The sequence below is a fragment of the Contarinia nasturtii genome, unplaced genomic scaffold (genome assembly GCF_009176525.2).
Source record: "Contarinia nasturtii isolate CC-2019 unplaced genomic scaffold, AAFC_CNas_1.1 Cnas_scaffold_2228, whole genome shotgun sequence".
Classification (NCBI taxonomy): domain Eukaryota; kingdom Metazoa; phylum Arthropoda; class Insecta; order Diptera; family Cecidomyiidae; genus Contarinia; species Contarinia nasturtii.
In genome coordinates, this window is record NW_022199551.1 from 204,850 (window position 1) to 218,892 (window position 14,043).

Below are 14,043 nucleotides of genomic sequence, written 5' to 3' on the forward strand. Positions count from 1 at the left end.
AATACGATGACGTTTTATGATAGTGGCAACAAGTTGTCAATAGTCAAATGTCAAATACTTTTACTTACAGCAGTAACGAAGTGAATTTGCCACGACAAATCAATTTTATTTTAAATTAGTAAAAAAATCAAATATTCAGAAACAAAAAATGTCTTCAGATTGGGATGAAATTCGACGATTGGCCTCTGATTTTCAGAAGGTTCAATTGTCTTCAACATTACAAAGGTAAAAAAAAGAATTGTTGTACACCGTGGAAAAATCTATGATTTTCTTTTTAACTTATCAATGTTTTTGTTTTAGACTTTCGGAACGAAATTGCGTTGAAGTGGTGTCGTTGTTGATTAAACAAGGTCTTATCAACGTGTTATATACGACCGATGGCAAAGAATACATTACCCCGGATTATTTACAAAAAGAAGTTGAAGATGAAATTTATGTGCACGGTGGTCGGGTCAATTTGGTTGAATTGGCACAGATCTTGAATGTTGATCTATTTCACATCAACAATATTGCCGAACGAATTTCAAAAGAACGTGATGATTTGCATCTAATTTTGGGGCAATTGCTTGATGAGAACTATCTTCAAAAGATTGCCATTGAAATCAACGAAAAATTGTCACAAGAGGGTGAAATATCCGTTTCAGATTTGACCATTCAATTTGATTTACCGTCGGAGTTTTTGTTGGCTCAAGTAATGGAAAAATATTTGGGCAAACTTATTAAAGGACGACAGGATTCAAGTGATTCTCGAATTTTCTTCACTCCAACCTACATTTCGCGTTGTAAGGCGAAAATTCGCGGAGGTTTACTGGCTTTAACTCATCCAACGTCTGCCACGCAAATAATCCAACAAATTGGCATTCAAGAACGTATATTCTTCACGTTGTTTAATGAGGTTGGTGCGGCTGGTGTCTTAACTTCGCGCCAGCACGGTGCACAATATATTCCACATGTTTATACGAAAAATCAACGTGATTGGGTCGAATCGTTCTATAAACAGAATTCCTACTTGGAATATGATGCCGTCAATCGTTTAGGTGTATCTGATGCAAAGGGCTTTATAAAACGAACCGTCGGCGATGAATCGATAACATTCTTATCGAAATGTTGCGTGGATCAACGTATTCTTGATCAAATTGAATCATCGTTGGATGAATGCATTTCGACTGGTTCTTACTTGGAAGTGGGCACGATTCTGCCATCCATTATGACCGAAGAAGATATTGAAGGTATTATTGCAGCCGTTTTAACACCCACCAAGCAAAAGCAAACACTTTTATTCGGAACGACTATTTTAACAACGCAATTTATTGACGGTTTATTGAAACCATGTCATGAAATAATCGAGAAAAATGCGAAACAATCGGTTGATACTGGAAAATATCAACAATACATCGCCGAGAAGATGACAAATCGAAATGTGGATATTGAAATATCGGACCGAAAATCGGATCGAAAGGATGAGAGACGACGTAAAGCGACTGGTGGAAAAGGTGGCGGTGGTACACAAGGCCGCGAAACAAAAACAAAATCAACGAAAAAGCTGTATAGAGCGGGTGATCGTGGGCATCAATCGGATTCCGAAGAAGAAAATGTCCATAAGAAAAAAGAAGGACCAACCATTGAATTGATATCATTGAAAGAGATTAAGAATAATTTGGAAAAACAACTCGAACCAGAAGGTTTGGATGACTTAAGTGGTTTGATTGCAAAACAATATTTACCATCGTTGACAAAACAATCGCTCGAAATTGCTCATCAATTCTATGAGGCTTCATTGCAAAACACTACACAAAATCAACGACAAACACATGCCGCACTACAAACCAAATTAAACGAACTTTTGGTGAATATTCGATTGTATGAAAAGGGACTACATTTGTTACCAGCCGATTTGCAGGGCCAATTGATTAAATACTTACTGAAATCTCATGGCAATGACGTTTGCAATGATATTTTTTTCTATGTTGCCACCGAATGCAATCTTAATTACGCCGATGCAAACTTGAAACCAGAGCAACGCGTTAAAATTACACAAGATTGTGGTAATTTTATCTTTTTCCTATTAATCTTTGATTCTTGAAAATAGCTTTAACCTTAGAAATGAGAAACTCAATGGTTCAATTACAGGTCAGGAGTACAAGTCGGCTTTGACGGCACTCAATAAGGCCGTTGCCGGTACATCGATTGATGAATTCTTAGAAGCAGCTGAAAACGCCCTCGAAGCATGCGGCATGATATTGAAGAAAATTGATAAGAAAAAAGATAGGTACATTCCTTTTATTCTCTGTGCATTTATTTGGTTTTTTGCTTATTCAATTTACATAACTTACAATTCTTCTAATTGTTTTTTTCCAGAAATTTGATAATGTGCCACAAGCATGAATTGCTTCAACAATTATCCGACTGCAATGATCCAGCATTGACGCTTCATTTGGCTGTTTTGGTTATTTTTACCATTTCGACGCAATGTATGCTTCATGCATCTGGAAAATTTGTATCGTCTATATTGAGTTTTCTTCAACCATCGTTAACATCCGAACAAAGTGCTGCATTAACCGAATTCCATGATTTAGTGCTAAAACTATTGCAACGGACAACTGCAACAGAATCGGACGACACACAATTAATTTCCAACGAACTACAACAGAAAATGGAAAAAATCAAAACCATTGCCAACACCTACAAAAAGAACGGCACAACAAATGCAGATTAAAATAATTATGAATTGGTTGACAGGACTCATACACATTTCAAGTGTTGATTATTAGATAACGAATGGTGCAATTTTATTTTTATCGAATCACAAACAAGCTTTGATTACATAGATAGCAGTAGGTAATTGATTATTTTTCGCATGGGTTGAGCTCATTCTTCACTGATATATTAATATCTTATTGTTATGTAAATCATTCTTGCAATTACAAGAAACTCCAATTCTATGAATTTTATACTTGGCAGTTCTAAATAAATCATCCAATTTTTGCAAAAAAAAACAATTGACCCAGTTTTTCTCTCTTCATCTCTTCCACATAATTCGATAGTTTTTTCTGGCGCATTTTACATGTTTTATCCATATGCGAGTAAAGTAAAAATGTAACGCGTCACACCATGCAGACCAATTTACACAGTCTCCATAGTCCCGCGTACGTCATCATTCATTCATACAAGATTGTTGAAATGTTGCGATGCTTGTATTACTAGTGATTGTAGCGCGCGCACAATCAATTTTCATCCATCCTACACATTCACTGTCTGCTAGAGCATTGTCAATCGGGTGATGTTGGATAGCGTTTCATAACTCTGCTGTTGCTTCATGACAGCGGAGACAAAATTACCTTGTTCTAACATTTTTTTTTTTTGCTTCAGACAAACATTAAAAGCATAAAATATGTAAGTGAAATAGAATTTTTTTCACCGTAAATGTTGTGTTTTTCTTTGATTTTCAACTTCTGTACCAGTGACTGTTGAGTCGAGATTATAAATAAGTATTTTAAATTTACAAATTCATCCTGTGATGGAAAGAAGCATCCATAAGTTCCTAATCACTCGAAAAAATTTCGCAATTTCTTGTAAAATCAATAACAGAATATGGAAGTTTGCTTGTTTTTTCTAACATATTGTGAAAAAAATTGGCGAAAAAACCATAAATTCGGTGTATTTCTTCTTTTTTCTGATGTTGATGACGTCAAAGTGGCTTTTTTTGTAAAACAACGTCAGTTTTATCGATTTTCCATTCAAATGACGTGTATTTATTTTGTGAAATAGCCAATACAAACAATCATTTTTTTCTACATCGAAAACACTGTATGGTGTCATAATATAATCAGTGTTCATTATTTTGATATGTATTTTATTCTATTCCGCATCGGAATGACTTTCAAAAGACCGTGTTGTATGTGAATATTAGGCGTCCATAGTTCGGTCATGAATGAAAACGTGTGTTATATGATATCCAATGAAAAGGGGCTAGTGTGTATGTAAACGCTTTCCACTATATCATTTCATCACATCGAGTATGTATGTGTTTGCCTTTCTGTGTGAAATAAGGGTGATTTTCACATCCAAATTACATGTTCTCGATTCGTTGAAATTTCCCTTTACTATGCTGTGGCATATGTCAACAGGTGCCGTAAAGGCTTCGTTTTTTTTTCCTTTTGCCTTTGGCTTTGTAACATATTTCACGTTATTAATAGTACTATTTTTATCTGCTACATATGTAATCATTAAAACAATAAATAAATATGAGTCATAAATCAAACACACTGTATGTTAACACAAATAATTGTAATTGATGTTTGTTTATCGAATTGTGATAAGTAATTTTTGCAAATGAAATCAAAGCCTTAATGATTCCATTTTATTTTTCGAAATAGTTGTTGGTAAACGAATTGCTTTGTGCAACATGCACAAGCAATATGGTAACATGTTAGTGGTCCTATTTGTCTGTGCAATCATTTCAACCGAGGGCACAGATGGATACCTTTCCACTCAAGCGGTTAAGGTAAGTTAACTATATATAGAAATATATTTCTAGTTTTTCATGCCACCACATTTCGCTTCAATTTCAAGGATCCATACTTGTCAGACTTTTTGTTGCACGAGATTGTAAATCGGATGGGAAAGGGTTTGGGCAATGCTGGTGATTCGTACATTGATCCAATGGCTAAAGATATGCCATCACGTCTATCGTTAATGTCACGTGCAACAAAAGATCTTGAAGCCGAGCAGTTGGACTATGATTCGATTTTGAATGGAGAGCACAGTGCACATCCTAGCATGCGTGACCAAGAATACTTGGAACATTCATCGCTTTTTGGTAGGTTTTGTCAAAAATCAGCAACTAGAATTGATAATGGATTCAATTAAAATCGTAACTTAATTGAAATAGGTCATCAGTATGTGACGGGTGGGGCGGCTGAAGTTGGTCAGCATTTTTTCAAGCTTAAACCAAAAACAGATGCTTCACTTCCTGCCTACTGCAATCCACCCAATCCATGTCCAGTCGGTTATACCGAAGATCAAGGATGTATAACTGATTTCGAGAACACAGCCGCATTCAGCCGTGATTATCAGGCATCTCAAGAATGCATGTGCGATGGAGAACATATGTTCGACTGTCCCGGCCCAAAGGAAAACAACAAAGTTGGTCGACCAATCAATTCGGATCTTGAAAGTTTCTTTGCTCAACAATTTGGTGATAAAAACTTTGTAGCTAAAAAATTCTACAGCTATAGGGTGAGTTATGAATTTTAAATTAAAATTTTTTTTATTTTTTTCTTTCGTTGATTTTCATTTGGATTTGCTTCTTATTGAATTAAAATTCCTTTGACAAATAGGATCCGAATCCATTTTTGACGGGTGAAAAGCTTCCGATTGCAGCAAAAAAGGGCCACTATTACTACTAAACAAAATTACTCTGAATATCTGATGCTATGACCACACGGCGCGCTCCCAAAGGACAACGATTTTCCATATACGATATAAATTAATCTGGACTAATTGATGACGACCATTGGCTTTTCTTAAAACAGGTTTACGATGTCTGCTCTCAACGATATTTTCGTTTTATTTAAATTAGATTTAAGTAAATTAGTCATAATTATATACATATATTCTATAAAGTATATAACCAGTATGAAAAATTATAATCAATATTAATCATAAAATGAAAGATTCACATTCATAGACCATGGCTAAATACACGCAAATGTGCTGCGTTTGTTTTGCATTTTTCAAATGTTGACCGATGCATCATTTTCACCTGTATATAGCCATGATCCACATTCTACGCTTGCATTGTATAGTATTTATATAACTGTGTACTCCAATGAAACTATTTTTTGATGAGAAGAAATCATCAATTTATACATCGACATTATCAGTTAAAATGTTGATAGTGTAATTAAGAGAGTACACAAAATTGATTTTTCTTTTTAAAAAAAAATCAAATTACACTGCGATTTTAATTCCAAAGAAAAACAACATTTGATGGAAGTTGGAAAAAACGCACGTTATTTTTGACTAAACAACTTTATAAAACACTTTCGGTAAAAGAAAAGAAACGACACTCTTCATTCTAATGAAAATGAACGAAAGAAGAATTGACATGTTGTTTACAAATTTACGGAAACTTGAAAATAAATAAACAACCAGAACAATGTTGATAGTACATATTATTGAAGGCTTTCCAGCAAGATAAAATAGATGCGATAAGAAAATGTTTGCCACTTTCAATAATCGAGCAAATTTTTTCCATCAACAAATTTCGCACAATGACATCAAAATAAAAATGTTGTTGATGGATTTTCGAGGTAATTCGAAAACATTTTGACACATTCATGCAAATGTGTCATTATGGCAACGGTAATTGTTTCTAACATCTACTTCGTGCTCACAACAGTTACAGCACATATGCGATTTGAGCCACGCACATTGTGTAACAACGTCATCCGTGATTTGTGCAGCACGATACATAAATTTATTTTATAATTTCGGTATGATTTGATGAGATCCGACCGTTACCGTTGCAATTTAATCTCATCTTTTAAGAATTTTGATTTGTCAATTTTTCATGTCTCTATTTCTATCATTTGCGTTGAACGTTCGAATTTTTACTATAATTTTCTTATCATTTAACGGCAATTAATAAATTGCCACATACGACAAATTTGCAACTCGAATTTTCACATTCAATCAAGTGCTCGCTATCAGTAAACAACACAATTTATTATTTCTTCAACTGTTTGTGTTCACAAATATGTGAAAATTCGACATCCAAATTTTGGTCGAATTTCGAATTTAGGTTAACTGTTTTCAAAAAAAAAAAAAAAAAACCAGCCAAACCAAAAAAAAATCTCTTTTATTTTCATTCGATTTACTTTATTGGTTTAACATTTTCTTTAATTTTTGGCTCATTCCGTTGTGATTGGCTTGACCATCGCCAAAAAATCCAACGAAAGCATTACTAAATGCACTGACGTTACACAAAAAACAAAAAAATGACCCAAACACAAATAAGCATCGACAAAGGAAATATGATTGGAAAATGAAATCTCAACACTTTAAATGAACCACAAAATAGTGGCCACATTAAGGGAAAAACAAGCATTAACATCAAATCATGTGTAGAAAAATTAGCCGTAAAACTAATTATCACACAACATAACACGAACGACATCAAAACTTTGATGAAATTCGATTATTCCTTCTATTATTATGATAAAAAAAGAGCCATCTTGATATTTGATATCCGTCTTTTCACCATATTTATGTTAAGAAAATTTAATTTTAAATAATTGTATTTTTGTTTCGTCCTTCAAGTTCATTGGAATTGATCTATGTCAAAAATAATGTCCATCTTTTGATTGTCCTCCTTCCCATTTCTGAGGCCAGTTAGATGAATTCCAATGAAATTGGGAATACACATCATTCTTCATTTGTTTAAATCGGAAAGTTTTTCGAAATTTCAATTCACTTACCAAACAAAATGTGAAAAAAGAAACAACAACATATTTTCAATTTTCGAAGTGACTGAATGATATTTAGTTTATATATCAAGCCAAATAGAGGATGATCTTGAACAATTTACCCAACACAATATGTTCTATTTTATTCAAAATACACATAAATTTATTCCAAAATTGACGATAATATATTTGCAAAGAAAAAAAATCGGTTATTGTATGCACGCACTGCATGCATGGCTTAAAGAAATTCAAATCGCGCATATTTGGAATGAATATTTACAAATACAAATATAAAATAAATAATAATCAAACAATCCAAAATATATAATGTTATTATAACAAGAATTAGAATACATATGCTTTTATGTATATATTTATATACCAATATCAATTTCCAACCAGTTAAATTTATACTAAAATACATATTTTACTCAATTGCAACAACACATTTTTATTGTAATTTCTCACCAATTTTATTTTGACTTTGTTCATCTTATAAAACATATTAAATGTTATAGTTAACTCAATGTTTGTCTAAATGTTCATATATGTGTATATTGTCATTAATGGATTTATTAAAGTTTATTTCACAAAAAAGCCTCTACTTTTTGAACTCTTTATTAAATGTATGCTTAACTCCAATTCAACGAATATAAGAACACAGCACGTACACATACAAAATAGAGCATAATTCAAATGCCAGAAAATAGATTCTTTAAAGAAAAAGGTAAATATATAGCCAAGTGGATGGCTCTAAGAAGAGACACATTGCGAATGGTTAACATTAATGCCATCTGTTGGCTTGGAGAGATGGGAGAGATTGTGACATTTTTGACGAAATGTATTTTACGTATTCATGTTTTTGGCAAGTCATTTGTCAATTTGGAACGTCCTGTTTCAATATCAATCAAATCACCAACCCATTTGTTAGGTTACATAAAATATTTAAAAACAAACATAAAACAATACACAGCTTTTGGTAAAAAACAAAATAAAGAGATAAAATAAACTTAAAGAATAAATTACTGATAAAAAATATATCAGTCTAATATTTATTTCTCACCATTTTTATAACGCTATTTACAGCGACTTCAAAATGCGAAAAATGACGAAATGTCATAAATCTAAATTGACAAATGACTTGTCAAAAACATGAATACGTAAAATACATTACGTAAATTTTGTTGCAGACGTCGGAGAAAAATAATATTTCATCATTTTCATCATAAAAAAAATATAGTTTTGTTCAAAAATTCAAATAAAATCAAATTTAAAAAATATATTATTATTATAAAGGAAAAATATATTACTTAAAATAAAAATAAATAATAAATATGTGCATTTGTGTTACGTTACATAGAGCAAATTTGTTTACATGCTAGAGATGTAAATTTAGTTGAGGGATGTCAGGTATGATGGCGCTGATTAGCGAGACTCGCATAAAAAAGTCTCCAATCTCATATATGTCTCATCCACGTGTATATAGCTTAAGGCATCAAGAAGGAGGTGGCTGCCAAATTGAAGAGTGAACTTTGAAAATAGCTCAAAATTAACGACCAAAGGATACCATTCGAAGTCAGATTAAAAATCAGCTGATTATTCCATGGTTGTAAAGTTATCAAATTGCAAACTTCGCTTAAATTTGACATGAAGTGTGTTTTCATATTTTTATCACTGAAGCCTCCATTGTGTTTAAACACTAATAATAATTATTAATTTGGATAATTTCAATTTCAACACATGATATTTTATTTAAAAAAGCCGAGAAGGGAATTTTTAATACTAACATTTTTTTATCTCACAGAACAAACGGACCTAAATACAAACTTTCTTTTTCTTCAAACGATATTCTGTGCTTCATCCGAAGATATTAAATAAAGAGTGGAAATATGGTGTTAAGCAAAGGTGCTTGTGATGGGTTCATTGAAGTAAGTGTTTGAAGCAATTGCTGCGATGCACTAGGCGTGTAACTTGTAGGACATTGTTGCTGCATTGATGTAATGCCTTTCATCATTTTAGTACCATCATTATAGACCCGCAAATAAAAATCAGAAGACACATGAATTCCGTCTGCATCTAATGTCAAAAACCACTGATTCACTGGCACCATTGATTTGTCTTCAGCGGCTTTTGCGATGGCAGTTCCCTCGTCATATTCATCGAACATGGCAATCATGCAATTTTGAATACCTAATTTTCGTAAATTAAAGAATTGTGCCCAAAAGAATTTACCGGCCATTCGGGGAATTTGATTTCGAACACTTTGCGGTTCAGTATGCCAGTTTGACCATGAAAATCCCGGAAAAACAACTGTGGAGAAAACAACGGATAAAAAAAAGCGTGAATCAAGATTGGTTTCCGTAAATACTTTTTAAAACTAAATTATTTTCTAGATGAATCATTTTCTTACCGGGTTGATAGTCTTGTCCTCTAGCTTTAGTAACATTGAAATCACCGCTCAGAATATTTTGGTAAGCTAGAGCATTTTCAGGTGTAGTGTATGCGCCAACGTGCCATGGTTGCAGCATATGAAACACGGAATAAACCCTTTGAAATGTCGCCAATGAGTTTTGACCAGTGAATCTCCATGCCGAGGGAACTCCTCCGATGACATAAAATCCCATTGATTTTAACCAATTTATTAGATCGATGGCTGTATCTGGATTTGTTGGCCTACCTTCTCTGTGAAATTATAAGTTTGCGTTATTTTTTCCACATACTTGTGAATCCATTGTAATACCTATCATAGAAACCAAACCCCCATAAAGAAATGACGAGCTTTCCATTCTGACGCGCATAATATGGATGGTTGAAGACACCAATTCGTTGATTAAGATAATTTAGATCTGTCAAAAGATCGGTGCTATAGGTCTGATTATTCCAACCTGATATGTCCCATGCCACGTACCATTTACGTTGATAAGTTTGTGAGGCATTCATTACCTTTTGTATTACTCCGTCTTGTTGTCGAGCAATCACATCTGATGATCGGGCAAGACCAAAACGCTGGAATTAAATAATAAGGCAGTCATCATTTAAAACAAGCTACACACAACAGACACACAACCTAACCTCAATATGAGACGATTTGACATAAAATTCAGTTTATCCGAAGTCTCATTTATTTTTGGATAAATTTTAGTAAACAAGTGCACATGCTGAAGAGTTAGAACAACTTTCCAATGCTAATATTGATCAAGATATTGATACTCCTCTTGATAACATTATAACCGAGCAAAATGTTGTGGAATATGCACTAGAAAGTGCATCACCAGATGCTTCACAGAGCGGTGCACATGCCGAAGAGTTAGAACAACTTTCCAATGCTAATATATGATAAAGATATTGATACTCCTCTTGATAACAATATAACCGAACAAAATGTTGTGGAATATGCACTAGAAAGTGCACCACAGAGCGATGATATTGACGATTCAGACGACGATTGCATAATGTTAGGTAATGAAGTTCCACGTCCACTTGAATCAACAACAGATGAGCTTATAAAACATGAAGGGGATCCAATTTCAGACAACATTCCGTTTAATATAACGGTAAATATTGGCTAGAATATTAGTCCACAAATCCACATATTTTAATTTTAAGTTCTCTGATAATAATTTCTATATTCGGCTCTTTTATTAGAAACGTGGACGTGTGTACCAAATTCGAAATAAGTTTCGATATATTGAAAATGCTGGAACATTGGAATCTACCCAACGAGAATAATATAAACATTGATTGCAAATTTGCACTGACTGTTATACTATCAGTACTTTCGCATGAGAACATGGCATCAGGCGAATTTCAAAACGAAGCTCTCGGTTTTGTTACAGGTAAGATTGTATCTAGGATTGTATCTCATAAAATGTTGAGAATATATTTCTTGTACTCTTGTAATTAATATATTTGTATAAAAACTTTAGATTTGTTGCGAGTACGAACAAATAACGACGAACATAGAATTGAACAATGCAAACAACAGATTTTGGCATATCTAACAGAACGTCTACAAAAATAATGCCTAGAATAATGCTGCTCTGTAATCTAGTCTGTAATGGCTGTCTGACTTGGTCCATCTAGAAGCCCATCTTCCCACGAAATATTATTATATATGTATTTATAATTTTCCCAATGATTTTCAAGTTAGTTTTTAAGATCTTATAATGTTTGTGTTCACCAAAACCAAAAGATAAGTGATCTATGTGTGATATTTTTAATGAACTTATATATTCTAGCATCATTATATTTATAGTATCAAAAATTTGATAAAAGTAATAACTAGAGTAATAATATTCATTATAATCTAAATCTAGATCTAAATTGTATTTGACACGAAATTTTTAACAGAATCTAAAACAAAATTTAAGCAAGAATTCAACCGCAACAGATTTTACTGTGATCTTAATTTATCAAGAAGCCAGGTTGTGTTCATTTGTGAAAACCTAGGTGAAAACTTTTAATTTATTTTGAGAAATAATAAAGATATAGATAATTTTGCTTCTTATCACACAACAAAATTTGCGTAGAAATTTATTTTATTTGTCGAAACTTGAATACTTGATCTAGTACTTGATTCTAGACTTGATTTTCTTTATAAGAAAATGATAACTAGAATGATAATGTATTTTAATTCATAAGAATGGACGAAAACACTCAATATGACACATTGAACGCACTCATTTGAGCTGTCAAGCAACATTTCCATATATACAAACATGCAATTTTGTTTATGCAGAAAACAATAAATATGTGTATTTAAGTGCAGATTTTTATAATTTAGTGTTATTTTATGATAAAAAATCGATGTTTAAAATTTCAGACATAAAGCTGACAAAAAAGTTAATAGTTTTTTTTACATAATTCATTCATGCAGATTTTGTAAACAATGCGGAAATTCATGCAGAAATTTTAATCGAAGAATCTTTGAGCAAAGAAAAAATATATTCCAGAAAATCAAACATGCAGCTCGCTTTATTAATTGACTAGGGGGGAGACACAAACGATTAAACCATGATTCCAATATAAAAATAAAGAGTCTTACGGGAGTAAGACGAACTTTTCCGCACGGTGGTAGTTGCGTATTTTATTAAGAAAGTTCAAAATAATATTTGCTCGATTCTTCAAGTCTTTCAAGCGGCGTAAAGTTCGAGACCAAAAAATATTTTTCAACTTTGGCAACGAAATATTCTTTAATTTAATAGCAGAAGTAGCCAAGAAAAGATTTTTCACACTTTCATGATGAACCCATTTGTACGACATTTGAAAGTATTCTATTTCCCAACAAAATACTATAAAAATATGTCTGACGTTAATTTTGCCATAAAGATTATTTTTGAAACACTTTTCATAACTAAAGTCACAACAAATTTGGATTTTTGTATGGGAGCCATGTCTGTATGCTACCTTAATGGCGTGAAACTTTGCACAGGTTATTTTTTTCACAAATAACATTCGGAGGGTTTGGAGAAATTTCAACCAAAATCAAGAGTACCTCCCATACAAAATATTCGTTTTTGAGCCAATTGAAAATTTTGTATGGGAGGTACCCCTTATTTTAATTGAAATCTCTTCAAATTTTCAGAATGTTATTTTTTTGTGTAAAAAATAGTCTGTGCAAAGTTTCACGTCATTAAGGTAGCATACAGGCATGGCTCCCATACAAAAATCCAAATTTTTTGTGATTTTTTCAAGGAAACTGTATTAAAAATTGATTGTATCTCAAAACTAACGTCGGATTCGGTTTTCTCGTGCCAAAAAACCCCCCAATACATATTTTTGAGTGTTTAAGTCTACATTAAGTATGACTTTTGGACGAAAATTGGACTCTTTTTCATAGGTATCACTCCAGGCATGGAATTTTTTTCCATCAACCAAAGTCGCTCAAAATCTGATGATTTCTATTCCTGGGGACCCCCAATCATCCCGTGAAGTCAGATTTTAAATAACTTTTCTGGGGGGTGAGATAATCGATGGACAAATTTTGCGTACGGCGGACAACGTACGACGTACGACGTACGACGTACGACGTACGACGTACGACGTACGACGTACGACGTGGAACAGACCCACAACAACCATGCTCAAAACGGCCTGATTCGGGTTCTCTGACCTCAGAAACGTCCAGAAAACATGTTTTTGAGATGTCGTAAATTTTGACCCATTACAATACTTTCCCCTTTCACACTATGTGTGTGCGGAAAAGTAACACTAATCCTACTATTCCACCAATCCGTCATTTCATTGTCAAATGTGATGTCACATTTCGCCGCTATTCACTTTGTTGAAAACTTATTTATCGATACTGGAGTATGACATTTTGTTATTGATAATTAAAATTATTTTTTTCATCAATAAAATTTTGAGAAAGAGTATCTATTGTTTTTTAAATTTGTAATCGACTTTTGAACTAAAAAATATTTCAAAAAAGAACAAATTACTATCTCAAAACAAGTTCAATGCTTTTATCAAATTCTGTACTATCGATTACAAAAACTTTGAATTAACCCATTTTCGCTATTCCATACACGGGATTAGTGAATCCATGTGAATCCAGCTACTGAATTCTCTATTC

The 14,043-nt window shown here is 32.9% G+C and overlaps 2 protein-coding genes across 2 annotated transcripts; both read left to right on the forward strand.

Moving 5' to 3' along the window:
- The first annotated feature begins 63 nt into the window (after window positions 1-63).
- LOC116348013 (E3 UFM1-protein ligase 1 homolog) lies at window positions 64-2,999 on the forward strand. Its single transcript, XM_031778859.1, has 4 exons — window positions 64-225; window positions 301-2,045; window positions 2,131-2,269; window positions 2,359-2,999. Exons 1-4 carry the CDS (start codon window positions 149-151, stop codon window positions 2,714-2,716), a joined length of 2,319 nt encoding a protein of 772 aa, XP_031634719.1. The 5' UTR covers window positions 64-148; the 3' UTR covers window positions 2,717-2,999.
- A 259-nt stretch (window positions 3,000-3,258) lies between these two features.
- Window positions 3,259-7,081, forward strand: LOC116348014. The gene is made up of 5 exons (XM_031778860.1): window positions 3,259-3,393; window positions 4,377-4,504; window positions 4,573-4,819; window positions 4,892-5,238; window positions 5,340-7,081. Exons 2-5 carry the CDS (start codon window positions 4,406-4,408, stop codon window positions 5,406-5,408), a joined length of 762 nt encoding a protein of 253 aa, XP_031634720.1. The 5' UTR covers window positions 3,259-3,393; window positions 4,377-4,405; the 3' UTR covers window positions 5,409-7,081.
- Window positions 7,082-14,043: the final 6,962 nt, after the last annotated feature.